A 26,809-nucleotide genomic window follows, 5' to 3' on the forward strand; every position below is an offset into this window, starting at 1 on the left:
CAAAGGCATAAAAAGAACAGTGAACATGTCACCCTTCACACAGACCCTGCCAGACTTTGTGGTAGGTTGCTAAATGGTCCAAGTGTGAAAGGAACAGTCAAGAAACATAAGGCTATATCATTGCAGCTTAGTTACTTGCTTTAGTATTCTGTGTGGAGGAGCTTAAGGGTGTCTCTTGTCCAAATCTTTCTTAAAATGGAATATACCTAATCTATTGCTTAAATTATATTTGATGCCAGAGAAAATGAGCTTTAATACAAAGGTTTAAAAGCTCTAGAGAACTGAAGAGAGACAAATCAAAGTTTTCAAACATCAAACTGAGTAGGCAAAATATGATATACCGGGAAGAGCCTCTGTGCTTTCTGTAAGGGAATGTGTTTTGTAAACCAGTTGGACTTCGCACAAGAGGTCAGCAAATAGGCAAGGTGGAGTCATCGAGAAAGAGCATGCTTGGTTTTTGTAAGAGATCTTTGTAGGAACCTTCATCAAAGACACTAAACATCTTGAAAGCTCTTTATGATCGGGTGAATTCATGATTGATGTGAAAAATGTGTGAATACTGTGATGGGGTTTTTTGCTGATAAGGTTTTAAAAATAGTCATATAAAGAATAATCACTTACTAAAGTTTGTTAGAAAAATTAGTACCAAGTGATTGACTGAGCAGTAAATGGCAGATAAAATTCAGTGCCCGTTAGTACAGATGTGTGTTAGGAAGTATTGCTTTTGGGAGACAAGTATAAACAATGAGGTGTTTTGAATTATCCTGTAACACAGGGGAGGGTGCTCTTGTAGGAGGGCCAGTTTGTGGACGGTGGACCTGCACAGTATATCAAACGTGGAGGTGACAGGCTTCCCTGCAGGAAGTCCCAAAGCTTGTGAGGGTGGATTTGGCTGGGATCCCTGCACGTGTCCTCACAGAGTTCCCGCTGCAGCCCATAGCTGTGAACAGTCCGAGTGGTCCTAATGATCGTGCCGAAGTTGGTTCTCTGTGGAGGTTTGCTACGCAATATGTGTGAATGAAACCTTTTTTAAAGCCAATATTTAAGGATTTGTAATAGAACTATTTCCTAAATGTGATGTATAACTTATTTTTAGAGAGAAACTCTACCGGTTGTGTTAGAATTATTTATGATAATTTCAAATAATTTAAAAAACTTGATCTCTGTTCAGAATTTGCTACATGTGAAGACTGCCCATTATAAATGCCTTTAGCCAGTATTTGCACCATGAAGTCCCAAATCTATTTGAAAGGTAACTTTCTGCAGAACATATACAACAAGCAAAGCTTTGTCAAACCTACTGTCTCTTCTAAAATCTACAAGTCTACTCTGTATTTTGTGCTTTACTTTCTTTTACAGGTTAAGTGTCCAATTTCATAAATACGTAACTACAGTATAGACTTGCAGAGTTTTTCAATTATCTGTTAAAACTTGGAGTAATTTTGAGAATTAAAATTTAATTATATAGACACTATTCTCTTTTTTCTTATGCAATATTTTCTGTTTTAATCAGATATAAATGTAATCCTCCATAGCAAAATAATTTGTTTCTTATTGGTTTATGTTCAAAGGATATTCTTAAGTTGTCCTTTAAAATCCTAGGGTGGTTTTAATGGAGATAAGAATATGAACAACTTTCTTTTTTCCAAAAGCTAGACAAAATTTTGATTTTTGAAGATGATGATGATGTTCTTGTTAGTAGTCTATCTCCAAACATCTGCAGTCAGAGTTCTTGGCACTTGTTTTTGCTTTAGAAGGCTGTTTATTCTTGCTGTTTATTCTTTTTAAATCAAATAAGGCAAATGGTGTTTCTGATGGATTTCTAATATCATGGTTTTTACTCTAAACTGTTTACAGTTCTTAATCAAGTTCCAAGGTAAGTGGAGTTACTGTATTGAAGACTTAACACCAAATATTTTCATTTTCCATTCCTGATTTCCGCACCTCCCATCTGTTTCCTGCATGTAAATCTGCATACATGGCCTAATATGCTTTTTTTGCCTCTTTCTCTTAGTTATTATGTTCAGGAATGTAATCACAGTTATTGTATTTGCTTATTTTTCATCGTCATCAAAATGTCCACATCTTTATCTCCTCTCTGTGCTGTTGTAGTATTGTCCTAGTTGTCCAGAACTGGTCTCTGCAAAGGAAAGCAATCCATGCATGTCACTTCCATGCTTGGCTCTGTTGTTTTGAAGTTCAAATCAAGAGCATTACTCTGCTGTGCTGCATTTCTACTTGCTGTCTTTAAATTTTGAACTGTTAGATGAAGCAATATCATGGTGGCATCTCATTTTTACATGTGTTTTAGATGGACATCTTGTTTTTTCTTCAAATATCCCTGTAGGGTACAGAAGTTAGCTTCTAATTCTTACATCAATTGGACAACAGTGTAAAATGCTGACATCCCTGACAGCAATTTTCTTGTTTTGTGAATGCCTGTTCAGGCAAGGCAGGGAGAAAGAGGGATCCTTTCCCTGCTTTCCCACATTCCAGGCAACAGCACTTTGCACCCTCCTGGTGGTGTATCCCATTTGACTTCTGCCTAGCCCTGGTTCCTTGAGCTTGGCAATTATGCCTGTTTTGACTAACCTTAGCCTAGAGCTGTACAGTCTGCTCTAAGTTTGGCTTATTTCATGATGATGTAGACTATTTCTCAAGCTTTTCTTTTTTGATCTATCAAAGAATTGCTGTTAACAACACACAAAAGTGCAGCAATATCAAACAGCTGAAGTTTTGACCCTTGAGAAGGGGCACAATGCTCTGAATCCCTCTAGGCCTTTGGGATGTGCACATTAAGGGAATTTTCACTGAATTACTCTAAAAGATTGACTTGCTTTGTAAAGTATTCTGAACTAGGGCTTGAGTGACTGCAGAGAATAAAAACTAGCATTTTAAGAGTATGTCATTAAATCCTCGTAATACCTTAACTTTGTCTTCCCACATACACTATTTGCTTCTCTTTTTCTTTTTAAAAGCTTTTTTTGCCTCTGGAGACTTTCAAAGTGATGCTCGCTCTTCTCTAGGTTCCATATGCCAAAATATTTAGCTTGGTCTGGGTTTTTTTGTGTGCAGATGATGGAGGATGCTGCTGCATGCCTTATTATCATGATACTCAGCATTCTCAAACAATGCTAGCATTATCATTACAAATAAGATAAACAAGTAAAATGAAATGGATCTCTTGCCTCAAATAGAAGCTCTTCCTCCCTGCCTAGTAGAGCCCTCTGCGCCCTTAAATTTGATTTACCCCATGGTGTTCTTAAGCAAAGACTAGGGAAGTGACTGTCCCCTGTACTCAGCACTGGTGAGGCTGCACCTCAAGTACAGTGTCCAGTTCTCTGCCCCTCACTTTAAGCAAGACACTGAGGTGCTGGAGCGTGTGCAGAGAAGGGTAATGAAGCTGGTGAAGGGTCTAGGGAGCAAGTCATAAAAGGAGAGGCTGAGGGAGCTGTGGTTGTTTAGCCTGCAGAAAAGAAGGCTCAGGAGTGACCTTATCGATCTGTACAACTACCTGAAAGGAGGGTGTAGCCAGGGGCTAAGTGGGGGGTGTCAACTCTTCTTCCAAGCAACTAATGACAGGACAAGAGGAAATTGCTTCAGTCTGCATTAGGAGAGGTTCAGGTTGGACATCAGGAAGAATTTCTTCATTGAAAGGGTTGTCAAGCATTTAAATGGGCTGCCCAGGGAAGTGGTGGAGTCACCATCCTGGAAAGTGTTGAAGAAATGACTGGACGTGGCACTTACTGTTGTGGTTTAGTTGACATGGTGATGTTCAGTCAAAGGTCGTATTCGATGGTCTTGAAGGTCTTTTCCAACCCAAGTGATTATATGATTCATACATTTGGATGGATAGTTTGAAAGGAGCTAGTTGTCAGACTCGGGCATAGTATTGTATTTAAATAATTCATCAATTTACTAAATTCAAGCATTAAACAAAATCCTAAATCAGGTGTGTTGGATTGTGTGGCTAGGTGTGAAATTCTGTAATTTAGGCAGGTCAGCACCTGCCTCTTAGCTTTAAAGAGCTATGATGTCACCCTGCTCACGTGTCAGACAGCTGCCTGCTCCAGCTGTAACCTGCCAAACTCCTCGAGTGGATTTGCTGGTCATGGCATGGGAGAGGCGGTGGTGCAGAAGTGCTGTGGGGCTGGGTGTGCTGCTGGGCTGGTCTGCCTTCAAAGCATTCCTGCACTTTCCTTCCACTACAGCTGCACAGGGTGGCCCTCCCACACCTGCCTGCCTTGCCAAGTCAGTTCACAGTCATCTTCCCAGGGCAGGCAGAGAAGGTGAGTGATCTGCTGTGCCTGTGTGCAAACATAAACTAGAAATCCCCAAATAGGACCTGCTGCTTGTAGGTTTGAGCTATTTTGGTGAGGCATACTCTGGAGTTCCTGGATTGCGTGTACCTACACACAATTTAGTAATTCTTTTCCCGGGGCCAAATATTTCTACTTCAAGCTATTTTGGTACAGTGAGTAGGATGAACATTTTCTTGCTAAGCTTTCAAAAGTAATTAGGAAAAAAAATAGTATTTTCAAATACCACACTTGAGTGTGTGACAGACTTGCTGGGTGAGTAATCTCTGTGGCTTATCTATAGAATACTCATCATCTTGGTGTTGAAATACTAAATCATACAGGGGTTAGATTCACAGAGGCTGTAGGGACTATGATGTCTTGTTCTGTTCCTTGCTTCTTGGGTACCAAGCAGTCTTGCAGCACAGCACACTGGAGAGGTATTTCTAGCTGTCACAGGCAGCCAGCCAGTCTTCTTTGCGATGTTCCTTGCATGTGGCCACTGATGGATTTCTGCACCTGCACAGAGCCTTCCTGACTGGTTGGGGGGATCTGACTGTATGGATCCATTGCAGGATAAAGGCATAGATATTATAGACAACCCTCACTCCCAAAGCAAATCTGTTACGTGGTCTACAATATAATGATTAATAGGTCTTTTTTGCTATAGAAGTTTAAAAGCCCAGCTGTGACACTTCAGGTTGCAACTAATTGCAAAATCCTGTAATTATGTCTTAGTATAGTAATGTCTTAATTTCTTCTAAATAAATTGACTCCCCAGGAAAAACTGTTATACTGAGAATGAGCTTCATTTGTCACTTACAAATAAATGAATTTCATAACAGCTTGAATGCCTTATGTTGAGCTGCTTATTTCTGATTTAATGAATAATGGAAGAAGTGGAGGACATTTCATGGTGGGTTTTTTGTTTTGTTTTTAATTGCATAATTTGATAAACCTTCTAATAGATTTTAATAACTATAAAGTCCAAGACAAGCTCCTGCTGCCCAAGTCAGTATCCCACATCTGCGAAATAAATAGGTGTGATTCACACTTCCTTGAGCCTGTTGACTGAGGCATATATATAAATTTATGAAGATTATTCCACTTGTAAAAAATTAGGTATTTTTGTACAGAAATTAGATTCTGAGCACCAGAAGGCAGTTATCAAAAATACCATTTGCTCAGCTGCTGTAAGCTGGCCCAGTTCCTCTCCCCTGGCTTGGATCTTCATGAAATGAGAGCAATACAGTTACTTTCTTGCTCTGCTGTGTTTCTAACCAGATATGTAGCAATGCTGATTATCACTATGTAAATGTGCTTGGTTTTGATTGCCCTAGGAAAGTAATGCCCCGAGTATGTTATTTTTGTTACTGAATTTGAAGCTACTGTAGCATAGAAGCAATAGCATCCAAATGATCTCCTCTGCTGTAATTATCTAAAGTAGATGAGAGCCCAGGATTCCTCACTGGAAAAAGGAATTTGTTCAGAAATTGACTGTACAGTGCTGTGAAAACATTCCTTTAGCAAAGATGCAATTTTCTTTTTAAAGGACTTGCGTGCAGGCTCACTCCAAATTAGCTACATTAGGGTAATCACAATATTCACCAAGTAAAAATGGTATATGTTTTGCGTACAGATGCTCAGGGGCATCCCTTAGTGTTGAAATTATGGTTACGGGACTAGTGACTGTAAGAACTCTTTTGTTGTGGGTGGGTTTTTTTGGTGTGGGTTCTTTTGTTGCCCTCTTTTTTTTTTTTTTTTTAAAGTTTGACTCTGATCTTATTTATAGAGAGGGAGCAGATCTGCAAAGTTTACTGTGTTCCTTCATTTTGCTGTCAGTGAGGCAGTGCAATAATGTGAAGCTTTTAACTGGCTTGTAAGTTGGGGCTGCTACGTGTGTTACCTCCTTTTGCTCGCTGAACCGGTAGTAAGCTTCCTAAATTGTTCTGCTTCCTCAGTTCTCACAAGTGACACGAGCCTGCAGCGCCCGCAGCCTGCCTGCGAGGACCTGGAGCCATTCCCCTCTCCTGCTCCCATTTATCAGTGGGAAGATACTTAAATCTTTGCAAAGCTTTTGTACTCAGATAAGCCTGTCAGCCTCAGTTTCCGAACATTGCATTGAAGTAGCTGTGGTACCCAAATACTTACTTTGAAAAGTGGTGTATGAAATAGAAGTTAAGGTTGTTTTGTCTGTGTAGCACGACAAAATGTTGTTGTTTAGAAGGTGGCAAATAAGACTTTACAGTTTTAAAGCAGAGAGATTTGACTGAGGACTCAGAAATGGTATCTTTACAGAATTAAATGTCTTTGGAGACTAGTATAGGTGGAGTGGAAAAGGAAGAAATGGTCCTTAAAGAGGGTTCAGAGACTGCCAAGTGAAAACAGCTGTAGACAAGGATGAGAAAGTGAGTTGATTTTCCAGTATTTCTTAGTTGTAAACTTATTGGTTTGTTATTGTCCAAGTATTTCTGAATGAGGGAATATTTTCCATTTATACTAGAAATTATCAATGTTTTTTCTATTAAAAGAATTACACTGAACACTTTGAAAAGAACTACATGTTGGACTTGCTGATTCTGTAAATGCAAACAAGCTGAGAATTATTCTGTCCAAGGAGGCAATGAGCAAACTTGGGCGGATCCATTTGAAGTTAAGTTTATACTTCTTGCACTTAGGTGCAGATGACAGATTTTTCTTTTTTTTTCTTTCTACATCTCATGGAAAACATAGAAAGAGATAGAATTCTGAGTAGTGCCACAAGATAAGCCAACCGTAGTCATAACAAAAAGGATACCCAGTACATCATCTGTGTATCCTTGAGTCCTTTTAGATAAAAACATACTGAGGTTGTTATAGTTTGGGTCAGGTCATTGCAAGGATATTCACATATGCCAAATACTTATTCAGATAACTTCTATTTCATGTTAGGGTGTGTGTTTAAGTTTTAAGAACTAATCAGAAGTACTTTGTAGAAACTAACATTCAGTCTTTGCATTAAGGTAGTTCTGGTGTCCTGAGATTGCTTTCAAATTTTTTAAACTACATTGTTACATTTTTCTTGACCCTTAAGCAGTCAAATATTATTGCTTATGTACAACTACAGTGTAAGGCAAGGCTTGCAGAAAACACTTCAAGTTAAATTTCTCTTGTTCTTCTGACTGCGCTGTTCCCTTTTGCCAAACTAAACTTTCAATTGATCTTGCAGAGATAGTTAAAGCTATTAAAAGAGAATATTAATACTATTATAGTTACAAGAAAACTAGTTATTGTAATCAACTTTCCATACCAACTTTTGAGTATCCTCCTATATACGTTTTGATTAAGATAGGAGTTGAAAGCTTAAAAATAGAAGCATACATGTACTTTAGAATCAAATAGAACTAGATTTTATGGAAGTGTGATCTTGAAATATTGCTCTCTGCTTTTTGTATAGGAAATCATGTAATCTAGAATTTTGGGGCATAAAATTCACCAGATCATTTCTAAACACTCTATATGATTTAAGATCAGTTTGGATTTTAATTTTGTAGCTAAATAATCACTCAGTGAAGTTTGAATGATGAAGAAGGATATGGAGATATAGAGGAGACGATACAGGAGAGAGCTGTGTAGTTCAGAAGAGATCAGAGGAAAACAAGTGGAAAACTGAGTAATTTTTAAAATTACAGTAAGAGGAACAGGTTTTCAGTAGAGGATTTATATCTCATCTCTAAACTTAGGCTATTTTTTATTGAGTATTTTATTATTATACTGAAAACTGTATATTGACATCTGGATACTGATTAAGAACTGCCATTTTGCATTAAATATTTCTGGACTAACTTGGTTCAAAAAGAAAAATAGACTTGTTTTTCTAGTCAGTTGAGTACAGAACATATTTAAGATTCTTGTCTGAGAGCACCTAAAGTTCAATAAAACATAAGCTTTGAAATAATATATATATATTTTAATAATATAAAATTCATTTGTTTCCATTGACTCTCTGTTTTCTTCTACTGGAAATTGGAAAAACTCTTACTGTAAGGTATATTAGAGGAAATTATTGACAAAAGTACTAGTCTGGTCAGCTATTGTAAGGAAATGAACGCTTTTTTTCTACTGTGATTTTGAGTTTGTCCTGCCTTAATAATGATGAAGAAGAGCAGTGTGTTTTTCTGGTGTGTTAAAACCGTGCAAAAATATGAGACGTTTTGGACATAATTGACACAATTGCCTCAGATCATTTTGATGCTCTTGGCCAGGCTGCTCTCCTGCTTAAAATACTCCAAGACCCTGTTGCAGGTCTGTGCCTGGAGCTTTAGGAGCAGAAGAGCATCCACCTCGTTTCTGCCTCTTTCATCCATGCTGCAGCCTGGCCCTTTGCTCACCTCTTTCCTCTGCCCCACCGGGAAGAATCAGTCTTTGGGCCTGCAGTGGTAGCACAAGATACTGGGTTTTATTCTCCTGTTCTTCCTTTTGGAGACCAGGCATTTAACCTGGAGGAAAGAAGGCTCAGGAGGACCATATTCTAGTACTTAAGGAGTGGCTACAAAGAGGATAGAAACTCTTGCCTTTACAAATAACCAAATGGTGAAGGCGGAAGGTAGCGGGTCCAGGTCATACCAGGAGAGGTTTTATCTTGATATAAGAAATTTTTTACAATGAGAGGTATAATCATTGGAGCAACCTCCTGAAGGACATGGTGGAGGTCCTGCTGCTGGAGCTTTTCAAGATGGAGTTGGACAGGGTGCTAGATAATCTCATTTGGGCTCCCCCTCTTGTGGAATGTTGGACCAGGTGATCTTTCAAGGTCCTTTCCAGCCTGGCCTGTACTGTGGTTGTATGAACTGATACCCTGCCCTCACCTTTACAGGACAAACTTTAGAAAGCAACAAGCAAATCACGTATTTGCTGTACCAAACCTAAAGTTTCGGAGTAAGACCTGATGTGTGATTTCTGTAAGAAAAGCCCATGTATGGTTTCTCTGTGTGACCTGGAGCCACTCTGGGTCAGGAGTGCCAGAGTCCCCACACTGGGGTGTGGGGGCTGTTGCAGTTTACAAAGCCTGTGGAAGTTCCAAACCTCCTTCCCCTGTGAGTGGAGTCGGTAGGAGTGAGGGAGAGACTTCATGGTCCGGTAAAAATATGCCTCTTTTCCAGCTGAGGGCTTCTCAAGATCCCCAAAACAGTGAGCATATGTGGGTTTGCTTGCAGTGGGTGCTCTGGAGCGTGCCAGCCACCTCTGACAGCAGAGTGCTGGTGGCACTTGCCTTGCCAAGGATGTCAGGTGAGCCCCTGCAATTCCTTGGGGGCTTCCTGGAGCAGTTTGCAAACCCTGAGAGGAGATGTACGTGATGGTGGGGTGCAGGGCAGTTGTTCTGAAAGCCACAGGGCCGCAGGAACAGCGCGTTGGATGTGGCAGAAGGCTTTTTATTTGAGGTGTAAGGTTTTGAGGGGAGAGAAGAGCTCATATAGATTTGTGCTGAGAAGTGGGATGGTATGGGGCACGTCAGAAAGGGGGCATACAGGCATAGGCAGGGCCTGAAGGCAGTTTTTGTGTAACTGGAATTAAAAGAAGGGGAGGGGTAGGGAAAAGACACCTTTGTCTATTTCTTGTTCTCTTTTTAATTGTAAGACTGAGGAAAACTGCATAGAATGAGGAGAAACAGCAGAAATCAGCACATTGGTACTCTGCACAACCAAATTCCAGGAAACAGGTAACGATCCTAATCGCACCGAGGTGTCTTAGAACCACTGTACACATATTCTTGTTTCTCAGGTGTGTATAAATACAACTGGTTCTGTTTGCTAGATAAAGTCTAAAAATAAACACTGGCTAACACCACTGAAGCTTAATATGTGTACTGTTCTTTACACATCAAAGTTCTTAATGTGGCTATAACATGTCCAGTGCTGCTCATTTGGGCAAACCTGGTCCTGTGGGGGACAGCTGCTGAGGCACTTGCTGTGCTGGGGAAGGAGGTTTGGAGGGAGGTCATTCCTGGTCTGCCTTACATGTGAAGGTTGTGGCAGTGGTTTTTCTACTGATATTTCAGATAACTTTCCTGCCCTTAATACTATTTCCATGGTGAGGATGCTCACCAATTTTCAAGGTTAAATAAGCCTGCCATGAGATTTCCAATGAATAAACAAACACAAGAGGTGTTTGAAAAGATAAATGTTCACACAGCACTACTATTTATCACTCTGCTTATAGAAAACTCTTCCAGTTTTCATGGTTTTTGTTGTTCAGTTTCTTTCCTTTCCATCGATCATATATATGTATGTGGGGGGAATATATCTATCCACACACACATAAATAAAATCTTTTTCTAAATCTTACTGTTTGCTCTTAATGCTGTAAATCAGTCTAAAATGGCTGAGACAAATAAATCGAAGAGCTAATCCAGTCTTTGGTTCTTCATATAACAGACAACACTTCCAACTGAACTCTTTGCCATCAAGAAAAGTAATCTTGAATTAATTATGTGCTCACTATATAAAGTATATATATTTTTGTCTAGAAAGACAATATTTACAGAGTGCTACTCACTGATCTTCTGTAGAAGTTACCTTTGTATAAATCATAGTAATTGACCTATTAATTTTTAGCAGGGTTGAAAGATGGAAAGTGCTTAGAAAAAGCCTGCATCCACTTTCAGTGAGAGGAAGGGGGCTCAATTGCTGATATCACCAACTGCAGGTGTCTTTGTCTAAAGTAATTTTGAGTGCAACTGAATAGCCTCTATTAATACACTTTATTTCTTAGAGGAGGGAAACATATATGTTGTCTTCAAATAGTGTTTAGGAATGTTTTCTTTGAGATTATCATGATGTCTGCTTAAGTGGTTATCAAAAACATCCTTAAGAGCTCCTCTTCAACATGGAGAAGGAAATCATTGTGGCTTTGCTGCAGTGGCTGTTATGGGTAAGACTTATAAGAAGCTGTACTTGACTTTTTATTTAAAATAAACCCTGCAGAGTGTTTTCTGAAAACAACTGTTAGTGCTGGCTGTGGTATTACAATTGAAAAGAAGAATGATTTTATTTCCCTGCTGTTGTTTTTCTCAGCTGCACTGTGTAGGATATTGTCTCCCATCTGGCTAGATCTGTATGATATTAATAATGAGAGTTGTTTGCAAGGCAGGCTGATTTAATTTTCACCTTGAATACTTCCTATTTTCAAACTGAAACTTTTCGGATTTCCTCCTGGTTCTACCTTTATCAATTTCAGAACTTTCTGTAGCTGTGTGGTGTGTTTATATGGGGTTGTCTTGGTTTGGTTATTGGATTGTTTTTATATGTGGACCTTTAAATGGGCTTTGATAGACACATCACCTTGAACTCTTTGAGCTGCAGATTTTATCAGGCAAGTAGCCCTGATCTTTTAGCTGAACTGCCATGATGGATTACATAGGGCAGGAATCTGCCCTTCAGCAAATGTGTGTTCAAGACACCCTTCATCCTAAGTCTTGCTTTTTAAGGTGACAAAATAAAAATGCTTCTATTTCAGCACTCAAAATGTAGTGACTCCTGTTGACATTCCAACCTTTAGTCTAGGGAAAGGTTGATGAGCAGCATGACCAAAAAGGATAGAGGTTAATACAAAGTGGGGCAGGGGGAACCCAAAACATTGCTGTGTAGGTCTAACATTTTATTTCCCCTGAAATTGTCTTTATCTGATCACTTCTCATTATGCAGGAACAGCTGCTGGTTTCTTGGGATGTGCATTAAGGAGCAGAACAGCTTTTCCTTCCCTTCCATTGGCAGCTGGTGGCCCCTGTGCAGTGAGCAAATGGATGGTTTGCTGGCTTCTGGTTACTCGTGCACCAGCAGCCATTTCTGTGTGTTAACAGAACTGTTTATTTATGAACTTTTTTATGTATAAAGTATTTGGTCCAGCATGATCATAGGCTTGGGTAGTGGGCATGTGTGGCTTATTAAGATAGAAATAGTAATACCAGTTTAAAAGGGTTTAATTTTCTGTCAAAAAGAAGAAACCTCTTACAAGCTTCTTTTTTTAAAAAAAAGAGAGAAGTAAATATCATTGATTCACATAACAAATGGACTTGAGGAGACATTTATGTTTAAAAATATAAGAAACCTGGTACAGTGTTTGCTGTTGACATAGCTGTTGTTTTACTCAGTTGCTATCCAATGGATGGATTAGTAGGATATCACCCTATTACTGTTTTTTTGATTTTTTGTTTTATGTGGTGAAAAACCATCTTGTTTTATGTCAGTTAGTGATTCCTGGAAGCCAGAAGTGGAAAAGAGCATGCAGGTTTCTGTTGCAGTAAAAGGGATTAGAAATAAAAAAGAGCCTGAGGTAAAGACGGTGGTCACTGGTCCTCTGCCTTTACAGGGCTGTTCAGTGCAGCCTGTGCTTCTGCCCAGTGCAGCCTGGGTACAGTGAAGTAGCTCCTGGGCTGTGAGTTACAGAGATCTGGAGTTGAGCACTTTGTTTTACGTGAGAGAACCATCGAGTAATTCAGAGTTTTGTGTGTTGAAAATTGTGCAGCACAGCAGAGTGCTGGGAGGAGGCTCCATTGACAGTGGTAATTTCAGTCTAAATTTCAGTTTAATTGACAGTCCCATACTGGTAGGGTGATCAGTTGGGTCCAGGGATCCCAGCTGGGAAGAGCAGGCGTTTGGGCTGGAGATGGAGATGCTACCTGGAACATAGCCCAGAGCCCAGCCCAGAGGTGCAGCCAGCCTGCATCCTCAGTTGGGATCCATCCATGTGGATCCCTCCTCTATGCCAGAGGTGTCTTCAAGGAATGTCCTGTGTAAAACTTCTCTTAGTAAATGAGTTGACAGGTGAAATGGAGTGCACAGCTGCAAAGTAATTTCAGTGTTGACCCCAAACTCTAATGGTGTCCAGTAGACCTTTTACAACGCAGATGATCAGGTTGCTTGGACCTTGGCTTTTGTGGGGACTGCTGAAGTCTTAGTGTGTTTCAGTTTTGCTTTGCTTGCAAATTCCTTTGGATTAACCCTTCCTGTTTCCATTGTCTGTGCAGTTTGTAAACTGGATAAATTCTTAATTAAGGGTTTTCCAAGAAATGCTTAATACCTTTAGCAACTATTTATCCGTTGTAGTTACTTCATATTGTATAATTCATGGGAGATTTTTTCAGTCAGTCATATGAAACCCCTCTGCCTGGTCACTTTTGAGGTAGAAGATAGCAGGACATGATTATATATGTGGTAAATCCTAAGTAACTATATTGCAAACAAAAGAAAAGGTGATAAAAAGACAGTCTGACTTTAATAAAATTGGTAGATTGCTGGAAGATAAAGTTCATCAATTGATAATTATATGGTATTTCTATAATTGTATGGTATTTCTGTAATTGTGTTGCACAGTTGCACCAGTTTATGTCAGTGGTATAGCTGAGAAGATATTTTTTAAATAAAAGCATCTTCAGTTTTGTAGGATCCAGAATAGAAATTATTTTAAATAATTGAAGATGTTCTTCGTGTGAGGAAAGTTTTGTATGTATCTCTACTCCATAGCTATGATGCCAGTTCTGGAAGCCTGAGAGGTGGACAGTCTCACTGTCTCAGTAAAAACCACAGTGAGATATGAAGGGCAAAGGTAAGGAATAAATTGTAAATAGATACTCAGACACAGAATAACTGTACAGAAAGATTTAATGGTGCAAATGTCAAGAACTGAAGTACCGTGTAAAACTAGATCTTCATATCTTACTGGTTTTGTGACATGAAAAGAAAAATAGTCAAGTAGGAAAGAACATAGCTTGGGATTTAGTGTTGACACTGGGGCAAGGAAAGATGATGACACAAGTTGTTACAAGAATTAAACCAGGATTATTTTGCTATCTGTTTTGGTGCAAAGTGGATGTTAAGTTATAAGCTTTTGACAATAAATTCCTACATTTTGGTGCCAAATAAAGCTACATTTGTTTTGTTTGCAGGATCAGTCAGGTCACATTTTCTGCCAATAATTGTTTTATTAAAACCACAATTGCAATACATCAGAAAAGGGGGAGAGGGAGGAACAAACGAACAAGAGAAAATGAAAAAGTAAATTTTAAATAGAAAATACCAACCAACCCATGCATGGGCTAATTGTAGGCTTACAAAGTCTAAACGTGCATTAGAGGGAATTAAATGAACTGGAATCTATCTTTGAAAATGTATAATTACATTGTATTACAAGTGGATAATTTAATTGCAAAATCATTATTCAAGTGTTTTCAAAATGAATTAGAACAAAGTATTGTCTGACAAGCAAGTGTGACCTTCGGCTTCACGCATTTATCAGGCATTTATCTCTATTGAAGAGCTTTCCTTTTATCCCCATGTACTCATCCACACCATGTGTTACTAGACTGTGTCATAGCATTAAATAAATGTGTTTGCCTAAGAGTCTGGCTGCATGATTAGATTTGGTGTATTCAGTGTGGCATCTCCCACAGGAGGGAGTTGTGAGTGGGAATTCAGCAGTCATTCAGCAGTCATCAACCTTAGTGCATTTATGCTACTGTTCACTTGTGCAAATAATTGTCCTTGTTTCTTTTTAGAGCTTGGTATATTCCAAGCAAGTAATTTTTTCAAGCTCATCTGTTACCATCCACTTTTTTAGCTAAACAGTGATTTTTTGATAAACTGCAAGCACTCAATTTCCCATTCTGCTTTTTATGAGTAACTCAAAAGAAATTACCATTGAAAATTATTCTTCCAGTATTGTTGGTCAGTTTATCTTGGCAGTTTAATGTCATGACACTGGATTAAGCTTCTTTTAAAGTACTCAGATGTTGTCTCTGTGTTTCTTTAAGCCTCTCAGTTTAAATGTCAGGCAGTTAATTACTACAGCATAACATCAGTACAGCTTAACATCATATGTTTTTTTCCTGAAACATTTAAATTGTGTGTTTAAATGTTTGTTTTTTGGCTAATCTATGCCTTTATTCTAGGTGAGTTATTCAGAAAATGTGCAGAAGAAGATAGTGATTTTTCTCTGAACTATTAGGCTATTAAAAACCGTAACATGCAGATTTCTGTGTTTTGTTGTATTTAGAAACTTCAATAATTTTGATAGATTTTCTTGAGTTTTCTTTTTACCCAAGGCCATCCTGTTGTGAGTAGCTGGGGCCTTGAAGATAGAAAACCTTAATTGATGTAGGGCATCATAGACTGAATATGCTATATTTCTCAAGGCATGCAAATGAATAAGGACTTTGATAGAGGTTTTAAGTGTCTGGCTACAATTTCAAGAACTCGGTTGTCTGTATTTCTTCAAAAAGAAATAAAGTGTAGAGGATCGCACTTTTCTGTCTGTCCATCCTTCTTTCTTCTCACCAGTAATTAGCTGTTGAAGCCATCAGTCAGCCTCAACCAAATTTGGCAGAAATTACAGTCTGAAGGATGTTCCTGCAGAGATGGTAAAAACAGGTGATACCACAGAATGCATTAAAAGCTCTCCCCGTATTACATGCCCCAAAATTCACCACTCTCAGCATGGAGTTGTTTATGAATGCTCTGACTTCTGAGAACATTTCAGTAGAGAATCCAGTGTCAAGGCACAGCCCTGTAAGAAAGGAGGCTTTTCAGTGCCCACAGAGGTTTTTTCAAAGTCACTTGTTTGAAGAATTTGAATTACCAGAAAAATTAGATTCTGTGAACCAGATTTCCAGCTCTGCCCTTACATGAAAACAGAAATTTGCTATGCAAAGTGCTACAAAATTAGATGCAAGAGTATACAGAGGCAGAAGGAATAAAATAATAAAAAATTTTCTTTTGAACCAAACAAATAGTGTTTCTTATGCTGTCATGGAAGACCCATACAAACCTTTTAATAGAAGTTTGTAATTATAGACAAATATAAACCACATCTTTTTGTTAAAACATTTAAAATTAACTTCTGCTGCTTTTTTTGTGTCCAGAAAGCATCTGGACACTGATGTTGAATTACTAAGTCTGGCACTTACATATCAGTGTTGGACTTAGTTCTGAATTCAAGTCAGTCTTCTCCAGATGGTAGAAGGATCAACAGAAATACTCCAAGAAATGTAATTCTATAGGTATTTGCATTTTCTTAAAAAATAGTGTCTTGAGTCAATGCCTCTGTTCTCTGAAATGAATTCAGGTAACAGTGAAAAGAGAACACAATGCCTGTAGAGTGCACGTGTCTGTGCAAGAACCTGTTTGTGTCTGATGACTCTACATAGTGATCGTGCCAAGGGAATCCCAGTGGAGTCCCTGTAGTTGTCCCCTGGTGCCTGCAGTGCCTGCTGCTGCACGGGACTTCTTCTGAGCTGGGGCAGGAGAGGCAAACTTGTCATGGCAGTGAAAACTGCACGTTGTTGACTGTAATATTAAATACATCTCTCTTTGGGCCGTGAAGGTCACAAAAGGGGGTAGGAGACATCAGTGCAAACTGGAGTCTCCCTTCATCCTGCACAGTTTTGCCACACATCACAGCTGAAGTTTAGATGAACTTTGACAGAAAATACTGAATACAGGATATGATCTCTGTGCTAAGCACTCCTCCTGCAAAGCTTAGTGACCCACTATGTTTTAATTGGCCTCTTTGTGTTGACCTAAGTGTGCTGTCAGTCCTGGATTCAGTGTATATTTTCATCTTTGCATATTATTTAAAAACTTTGCACTTTGCACTTCTGTTTTGTCCTTTACTTTTATAGGCTTTTGTGAATCTTTGTAAAAGCTCCAAATTCTTACCTGGAAAAAAACCAACAAACTCTTCCTCTTTTTGAGACTTGAAAAATTAGTGGATACATAATCCAGTCATCTCTCTTGTGTGGAAAAGTTGTGGTTTGGTAAAATATCTTAATTATTCTGCAAGTTAAGAACCTGCATATATAATGTGACTTGTGTTCTGAATTTGCATAAATGGCTAATACAGTTTATAGTGTGAACTCAGTGAATAATCCTCTGAGAAATTACAGATTAAACAAAGATTTATCTTTTGCAGTGGTAAAAAGGCAGGCTTAATCTTTTTAACACTTCTTAAAGTAGTGAAAATCCAAATAAATTCCACTTAAGAACATGGGTTCACATAACTCTTTCCAGGTATGCAGAAATGATCAGCCTTATCTGTGTATCAGTCCATCTCCATACCATTTCTTGCCCTTGAAAAATAATCTTCCAATACTAACCTAATAGATCCAAGGCCTTCTGTATCCATAAAATGTGAACATTGTCTCTCCAAGAGAATGGGGCAGGGAAGGGGGGTGGGACACATCTCAGTTACAGCTGTGGCTGTGTCTCACTGTTCTCTCATCATCTGGGATTCCTTCAACAGACTCCTCTAGCCCATGCATAAATTAGGTTGCCCAAGTCAATGTTAAGGCAACCTCCACTTTGGAGTATTTCCTAGACATCTGGGAGCTCTCAGTAATTCAGACCTTTCAATGTAGTTCAAGGGTAAGAGTTGAATGAGGTTCTTGCTTTTGGAGCCTTGTGCTGTGGGGGGATTGGCTTGGTTTCCAACAGAGACAATTAACTCTGTGCACACTGGCCAATATTAAATAGTTGGATCAAGAACAATCATTAAAAATGATCATAGAAAGATACATACATTGCATACAAGAGGATGTGTGCAAATGTAATATTTTTGTTCTCTTTGTCTGGGGCAGCAAGGTTGCCAGTGCTTTGTCAGGTCTCAGCAGTGTCTTGCAGGTGGACTTGCATCCACTGAAAGCTTCCTGGAGAGTCAGAAGCTCTCAGCTGACAGACAGGTAGAAAACTAGGCAGAAGCTCTAACAAGGACGTGTTACACTCTTGATGGAAGACCTAGAATAATTAGATACTCAGATAAGGTGAAGTGACTGCATAAAGGTCAGAGGGAAAAGTTCATGTTCTGGATTTAAAAGGGCAAGTATTTGGATTCTGTCACTAAATTATATGACTTATTATGAATTATATCTAGGGGCCAAGACTGGGGGATGCAAAAGCAGGAGCTGTATGGAGTACACTTTGATAAAGAGACCAGAAACATAGGTAAAACTGTATGTCTATGCACAACGTTATAAATATGAAGTATGTTGGTGTAGTACATTCTACTAAAATACAAGAAAAAAAGTTAAGGATGAACATTTTTTTGCTAAAGCTTTTCCTCCCTCTGAGGACTTACTGTACATCTTCCTAGAATAAATTTTTTTGATTTTGTTAATCAATGGATGTTCTCCCTGCAATAAATACAAGGGAAATATAATTAGTGTGAAGCAAAGCAAAAGCAACATTTTACCTGTCACTCCTAATCATAATCAAGTCGACAAAGGATGAAGTTCACTTGATCGTGTCTGCTGTGGATTAATCAGCTTTGCTTCTTTTTCTTTGGAAGCTTTTGCCAAATCATAGGGAAAATGTGCTTTCTGCATTTGCTATCTGGTAGCTACTTCTATGTGGAATAATACACTTACTCAGCAATGCACCTGGTAGAGGCAGAGCAAAGTGAGGTTATTTAGGTTAGTCCTGATAGGTACATGCCTTGTTAGTAAGGCATCAACACTTTTTTTTTTTTTTTTTTTTTCTGAAAGAAATATATAAATGGAAACTTGCAAATAGATTTTTCTTTTGTTAAATGCTCTATATCCACTTTGCTCACTGCAAAGAACAGAAACATCCTAAAGCTTTCTCTGAACCTTCAGTAATGGTGGAGGACAGGGTATAGTGAGAAATGAAGGTTCATGGCTGCTGGTGTGTGGGGTTTTGGGGGTTTTTGGCCTGTGATGGAGTCAGCACAGCCACAGCCACCCACTGCTGAGAGGAAGGTCACTCATGTCCCCCGGCCAGTGACACTGAAGAGCCGGAGCATGAAGCCAGGAGCTCAGCCCAGCGTGCTCCAGCTGACCTGAGTGCTCGCAGCCGGGAAACTCCCTGTTTTCTTCGGATAGTATTTGCAAATACTGGCTCCTCCACCCCTTGGTTTTAAATTACAGCACAGGGTGTTGCTGCGAAGGTTTGAAAAAGTGATCCCCGCTGTCAGCAGGGACACAACCCGCAGTAAAATGAGAGTTGTGGTGCAGCTCAGCTGCAGGTCAGCTCCTCGCCCGCCTGAGGGCTGTGCAAGGCTTCCACGGAAGCTCCTGCTACCTGGCTATGGAAAAGCAGCTCGGTGCTCTCCCTCCACTTTTGCTGTCTTTCTGCGCTTCAGCTGCTGTTTGATAGTGCAGCACAGGAGTGACAGCTGTAAAACCACCAAAGCATAAGGTCACTGTTCAGTGCCATACACCAGGAAAGCCAATTAACTCAAATAGGAAGTGTGTTTTAATGTGCATTTGGGGATTACAAGCTAGTGGGCAGTGGGAGAAATGGATACTTACAGTTCCCATCTGGTCTGCTGATGCTAAAAATATCCGAGTTTCTCAGTGAAATGCTGTTTTTTCACTGAGCTCTGGAACCTGGTACCTAATAATAAACATGTAACGTCAGCAGATATTGTTGCGTAAATGTATATTGTAAGTCCAGAAACACTTTTAATAAGAAATTGAAGTGTGCTGGAGTACACTGTAGATGCAAAACTTCTAGTTCATTTGAGTAACAAAAGTTGTTAGCAAATAAATGGAATTTCTTTCATTTTGATTTGTATATTTCTAAAATGAGGTTGTTCAGGTTGAATTCACTGCAATAGAGAAACAGATGTGTATGATCCTAGAACATTTCTCTTAGATAATTTGGACAAAATAACTGTGACTTGAGGGTTACTGTTCTGCAGTTAGGCTTTTTCTTGCAAAAGTCAAAGTGAAGTGAACCAGGCAAGCACTGTTTACAATATTTATGGCCACTCTCCTTCCAACAAATGTCTTTTACATTTATTATGATAGTACGTGAGTGATAGGACTTTTTGTTCAAACTTGGGTGGGGCATACAGGGGCTTCTTGATCCGAACAAGGTATTTCCATATTTTCTGTTTTAGCAAATTAGTTGTGCTGAAGTCAGTGAAACTAGTCTGTGCAAGTTAGTCAATGCATAAATTGTAAATACATGTTGGGACTACTGCTAATTCAGGAGATATGCAGTGAGTGAATGAAAGAAAAAAAATTTCAGTTACGGAAAAAAATTGTTTCATTTGTAATGGTTATAGCTTCGGGGTTTGAGGCTTTGCTTGTTATTTTAGTAGAAAATTTCTAGCTATTGTCACAAATTACTCCTTGGCAAACAATAGTTTCAAAACACTAATTGTGAGTTAAAAGCAGTATTTTTGTTTCTTTTTTTTCATCGGTTCCAGGAAGCAGAAAGTTGCAGGACAGGCTAGAAGGGAAGATCCTACCTACAGATTCCAGATTGGTCTGGGGTCTAGTGGTGTTTGAAAAATACAGCAATAAACATTCATGTGTGTTAAATCTGGGAGAAAGACACCACCAAGGTGTTGGTTACGCCTCCAGATTCCTTTCTGCCTGAGATTACAGGAGTACTTAAATAAAATATCAGTGTAGAACACACATTGACACAGTGCTGCTACTTTGTATGTGCTTGGTGTGGTGCACTGTCCGGTAGGGACCTGTTCAGTAAACTAAATAATTAATCTATTGTTACTATTTGTCTAGTGTTTTCATAAGTAAAAACATTCTGCTAATGTATCCTGTCAGTCCTCCGAGTGCTCTTGAGGTGCATCTGCTGTGTCTGCCTGATACTGGAATCTCCGTGGGACACCGCTAGGGCTGCACACACAGTTTGTACGTAAAGCACACAATCCCATGGAGCTGATTAGGGTGTCTGTGGACTCATGCAGAACTGAGAAGATATGCCTTTTATTTTTTAGCAAGTTTTTGCTCCCCATGCAGTAATTAAGATATTTCTGTTAATATATGCAATCACCAAATGATGTATATACATCACTTCGAGGTTATTTGGCCAGCATTTTGGAGCAATTTCACCTTAAACTTAAATAAACATATCAGTAGGATATATTTTGCCACTGTAATCTTTGTGTAAGTATAGTTTACAGCTGAAGTTCTTGATTCAAATGAATAGTTTGAAAATCCAGGGTGGGGAGCAGGAACATAAGGCAGGTGTCCTAGTTGCTTAACCAGAGTGTGCAGTCCCTGACAGCTTCTCTGCTCTATCTGCCAGGCCACCGCTCAGCCAATTAGCCTGGGGTGTCTGAAATGTCACTGTGTTTGGCAACTGTTTGCCTTTAATGACTTCATCAGCTTAACATCTTTATAATAACAGATAGCCCTCCTGGTGTTTTAATTAGACATAATGGAAAATGTCCCTTTTTCTTTTCTGGTTGTATTTGAAATCCAGCCTGGCAAACATAAAAATAAAATTAAATAGCTGAACCTCTGATTCTTTGTATTAAGATTTTTAATTAAAGAAAATGTAAAGAAGACAACAATTATCAAAAAAGACAACAATCCATTTAATCTTACTGAACATACCTGCAAAGCCCTTGTGCTGTTTGCGTGTTGCCTCTACCTGAAAGCCTGTCAGCTATATACCATAATTAAAATTCAGGAAAAGTGCCTTTTGCCAACAGAAAGTGTCATCCAGGTACAGCCACATTCAGTTTTATAACTTCTTTTCCCCTCAAAGTATAGTCAGTAACTGAAAACTTGAACATTCTTCATTCAGTAGTACCCAGAGGGAAGCGGTGGCAGTTGGAAAAGGCTGTTTATTATTTTCTCAAAGAACAGTCCCAAGGGAGAGAAAGTTTTTAGGAAGCAAAACCTTGATTTTATATATTAAGTTTTTATTAGTTGAACAACAGAGTTTGCAGAATGGAAGTGTAAGTGCAGTGGTGTCTCGGGCTCATCAGGTCCTGGGCAAGGCCACCCATTGGCAGGACTGCATCCAAACTGGGAATTTCACCAGTGCAGCAGCATCAGTGTAGATGACACATACTGTGGCAAAGGTCTAGAAACGTTGAGACAGTGTCATGTGGAATGGACAAAGGTCTAAATGTGTTGAACATAATCATGTAGAATGGACAAAGGTCTCAGTATGTTGAACACTTGGGCAGAGCTGGCCTCGGATCCACAGCTGACTTCCCCCCTGTTTCGGGATGCCGGCTATCAACGGCTTCTGTATCTGCTATGTATACATTGTGAAACCAAATACCGTGGGATATTATAGAGGACAGAAGGGTGTGTGGGTTCAACAACAAAGTAGGAAAAAAAAAAAAAGAACGGAGAACTTACCTGCTGACAATTACTCAGGTGTGAATTTCAGGAGACAAGGTGTCCAGGCAACCGGTTGGTCCTTCTGAAATGTAGTCTCAGCTCCCAGTAGCTTGACTGTCCTGCTCGAGAACTTGTTTTCTCACCAGAAACAGGATATGAATTTCAAAAGACAGATCTTGCTTTGTGTCTCATCAGGGCAGAACAACCTTCCTTTGTCTTGAGCAACCACCCAGAGGTTTACACAAGCAGTATGTGGAGCAGAGCAGAGTGTGTGTGGACCTGTTCTGGCACTGTTCCATCAGTCTGAATAGGTTTACCTTGCCCATGAAAAAGGGTTGAACCAGTGATTAACATAGTGGTTTTTACTTCTGTGAATATGCATTTCAATGTAATATTAAAGTATTGAAGGAATCCTGCAGCATTAGCTGGGATATTACTGCTGCAGGACTGCTGCTGACATTTTAACCGGCTTTAAGTTATGGTTTTTTCCTTTGGAAATGCTAATTGTAACAAAGTCCCAGAGGAACAGCTGCCCTCCCTCAATCAAAAATTGGGGCCCAGTCTCAAGGAATTAGGCCTGTGGTTAGAAGCATGCCTTTGAGAGTGACTTTTTGGAAAGGGGGCTTTTGGGGAGGGCTGGGAGATTTTTTAACAAGTAGCAGCAATTTGTGTGCGTGCTTCCTTAGAGTAAAAGATTTGATGTTATTATTTGAGCAGTTTCCTTATTCTTCTGCAAGTCTGGGAATAAAGGTTTATAACAGAATTTTCTGCCGGTGTCTCCTTATATTCATTACTCTGTTTGGCAGAAGGCACAACCAGCCTGCGTTTATTTCCTGACTCTTAAGCATGTTGTTAGCTGTTACGTGCCTGTCTAACTGAGGGATCAGAGGCTTAGCTGTAAACACGAGGATGGCTCAGGATAAAGCTGCGTATACAGACTATTACCCCGAGGTCGCCTAGCACAGCGAGAGGTTTTTTGCTGTGGCGCTTTGTTCCTTCAGACCTTGTCCTGCCCTCTGCTGGCAGTTCCGTGCTACGGACAGGGATGCCCTTAACGTTATTGCCAGGGTAGTTACCTGTGCCAGCTTGCTGCTTGCAGTCTGTTGTGTCAAATGGAGTTTGAATTCCTGTCATTAATGAAATTTCTCGCCACAGGCAACTGCTGTGCCCATTGTGTTCATAATGTATATTATATGAAGATGTGTAGTAAATACGCTAATTTTGGCCTTCGAAAGTCATTCCAAGGTACAAGCTATTACCCAGGGAATAGTTATGCTGTCCTTCAAAGCTATATTTACTTTCTGAAGGCAAGCAAATTCCTGATTTTTGGCAGGCATGCTAATTGACAAAGTCAAGTACTTGAGTTAAGAAATGCCAGTATTGAGGATACCTGTGCTATTTTAATGCTACTCTTGCCACATGCATATGTGTTTGATGCCTGTACTTACTAAATTGCCTACTGTTTTCCTCCATTTTTTGCATGTTGGTGTATTGCATATATAATGAGCAGTAGTTCCATATATTTGTAGTTTCACCTGTGACATAGCCAAGTCTGGAGTGCTGTTCTCCAAGACAGACTTCAGATATAGTTCTGTGTACTTTTCAGTTTCAGAAAGAAATGAAGCAAGAAACACTAAAAACTTTGAACTTGGCTCACCTCTTAAGCACTGAATAAATAAGCAAATGGACCTAACAGGGAAAAGTGCATAATATATGTGTAAGACCAGGCAAAATAAGGACTGTACAGACTGTTTCAATTCGAATGCATCCTCACTTCTTAAGTATCTGACTTTACAGCCTTGATCATCTGCCCCCATCTGAGTGGGGTGGAGACGTCCAAATGCTTGAGAAAGCCAACCTGAAAAATTGTGCCTCTACTTTGGATAGCTCTGGCAGCTGTGAGCAAGATTTTTAGATCCGCTTCTGCTAGTTGTGTTCATGAAGCAGTCAAAGTAGAGATGAGTTAGCTGTAATTTTATTGACAGACATAATGGGATGTATTTTTGCTGGTGGGTTTCGGAGATAGTTGCTGTAAGCAGGAGAGTGATGGGAATCAGTGCAGGATTTTGTGAACGCAGTCCATGAACATGAACTGTCTTGCTGTTCCTCTCCTATCCCTCCAGCTTATCTCCATCCTGGATTCCATACTTTCCATCTGACTTACATCCTTTGCCACAGAAGACCTTAACTTGTGCCTCTGCTTGTCCCTTTCCCTTTCTCCAGCCTCTGCTGGTTCCCAAGCCCAGTCTTCTGTCGTTGGGCTCTTGGTCCAGTCTTGATTTCACTTCCCTCTGCTGCTTCTAGCCTGAGTTGTAGATTTCATGATGGTTTGACTTTCAGATCTCTGAAAACCTTTCTATTGGAGCTGTAATGTAGCTAGGCTGACAACAGGATTCATCTTCTTACCTACTTTTTGCCAGGCCCCTTCAAAGTAGTTACAAACCTTCGCCATGGTTGTTTTACTGAGCCACCACCTCTTCTCTCCTTCCTTGTCAAATGTGACAATAAATGGCAGCCAAGGGAATAAACAAGCGGACAACTATGGAAGTAAGACGTGTCTTCAGTAATAAATAAATATGTATTTGACCCACAAATTTAGTTGTAATTAACCAGCTGGGAGCTGTAATCACAATTTTCCAGGGGCCTGGCTGCTGTCAAGTAGTCGCTGTCTGTGTGTGCCGGGGAGGGTCAGAGATGCTGCTTGGGGAAAAAGCAAGCTGTTACTGTAATGGGGGACAGCTGAGACCTGTGTGTCTAACCAGTCACTGGGGACCACCAAGGCTGGCTTTCAGCCTTCTTGCAGAACAGTGCATTTTATGGAAAGGGACTTTCTATGCAAAATCCTTGCTCTCACAGACAGGATACCTTTGGAAAGGAGCTTGCAAGTGTGACTTTTCAGGAAGTGACTTGGAGTTACAGTCTATGTAACTTTTCCACTCATATTTATATGATAAAATTAGTAGCTGCAGTTCTCAGAGCAAAAGGGAAGGGGTCTTAATTATAATTCAGTAACTCAGTAGGGAGCCCAGATAATGATTGCAAAGGATGTAAACGTGCTGTGGGACACCATGCCTGTTTGCACTACTCAGACCCCAGGAGATCATGAAAACAAAGAGAGAAAGGAGGGCACTGGAGGTCCCATCAGCTGTTTTAAAAGGATACCATCCTTTAGATGGTCTGTCAAGGCACTAGTTGGTGGCCTTACCTGTGGTGTCGCAGAAGGTCCATCTAAGGTCTGTCTGGCTGCTTGTTCCAGGGTGTGCAGGCAGGTGACCCAGAGGCACCTTGTCACACTCTGCCTTCCTGCCTCCTTAAACTGGGCTTTTCAGTTGCTCATGCTGTGTAAGGAACTGGGGTGTCTGGATCCAGGCACGTAACATCCTTAGGCAACCTCCTCCCAAAGTAACCTACTTTTATATACCAACTCGAGGAGGAAACAAAGTGCTTCTTACCTGGAAAAGAGGGCAGAAGGGCTGCTGCCTGCATAGCCTCATCCAGGGGTAATTGCTGGTTGTTGAAATGAGCTGGTGCTACTGAGCAAGGAGACTGTGGGGCTGTGGTAAGCCATAAAGATGAAGGCTGGGACTTCCCATGGCTGCTTACTGCTTTTTTGACCTACCTTTTTTCTTTCTAGCCAAAAAAATTAAAATGAGCTTATTAACAAAGATAAATAAATATTAATTGCATCCTTATGGTTTTTCCCGAAAAAGTTTTACATTTTGAAACAAACACTAACAGCATGCTTGTTTGCTCTGAGAAGAGGAGTCAGGCATTTACACTGAGGAACTGTGCTCGGAGTTCAGCAGTAGGTAGGAGACTCTGCTCAGAATGTTAACCCGCATGCACACAAGTGCAAAATTATTTTTGTTATTGGAGTTATTAAATGCAGTAGTAATTCTTTATTTTTGGTGCATTTTTTATTTCTTTTGGATGCTTTTTTAGTTTTACTAACACCTTTTTAAGACTTTTTTTTTCCTCTCTCTGTCTTTAGCCATTGATGGATTTTTAAAAACTGATGAAAGACAAAGACTGGCAAAGGAAAGAAGAGAAGAAAGGGAGAAATACCTTGGTAAGTTGGCAGGAGGTGTATGTATTATTTATGTATATGTGTTAATAGGATTAACTAACAAACATTTTTTCTGTTGTGAATTTAAAACATTGTGGTTCAGTCTGTTCCTAGTCTTTATCGCTTCTTTTGAATTAAATAAAAAAAATAAATCTGTCTTTCTGGATTTTCCATTCAAGTGTTTAATATTCTGTAGTTACAAGCTGATATTCTTCTTTCATTTATGTGCTTTTGAATATAGGTTTATGTTCAAGATACTGACTGTTAGTATTCTGATTTGTAAAAATATCAAATAAGCTTTGGATAATACTCAGGGTAATATGTAGTAAATATGTTGGTAAAGCAGCC

General features: G+C 39.6%; 1 protein-coding gene across 1 annotated transcript in view; it reads left to right on the forward strand.

The window, feature by feature from the left end:
* Positions 1–24,845: 24,845 nt before the first annotated feature.
* MAP7D2 (MAP7 domain containing 2) overlaps positions 24,846–26,809 on the forward strand; it is a 38,661-nt gene continuing 36,697 nt past the window's right edge. Inside the window, exons 1-2 of the mRNA XM_039378162.1 lie at positions 24,846–24,942; positions 26,387–26,464. Of these exons, the coding sequence (XP_039234096.1) occupies positions 24,846–24,942; positions 26,387–26,464 (175 nt within the window). The remainder of the gene's footprint in view (positions 24,943–26,386; positions 26,465–26,809) is intronic.

This window comes from Pipra filicauda, unplaced genomic scaffold (assembly GCF_003945595.2).
Source record: "Pipra filicauda isolate LSUMZ 115617 unplaced genomic scaffold, ASM394559v2 scaffold12_size5214236_pilon, whole genome shotgun sequence".
Classification (NCBI taxonomy): domain Eukaryota; kingdom Metazoa; phylum Chordata; class Aves; order Passeriformes; family Pipridae; genus Pipra; species Pipra filicauda.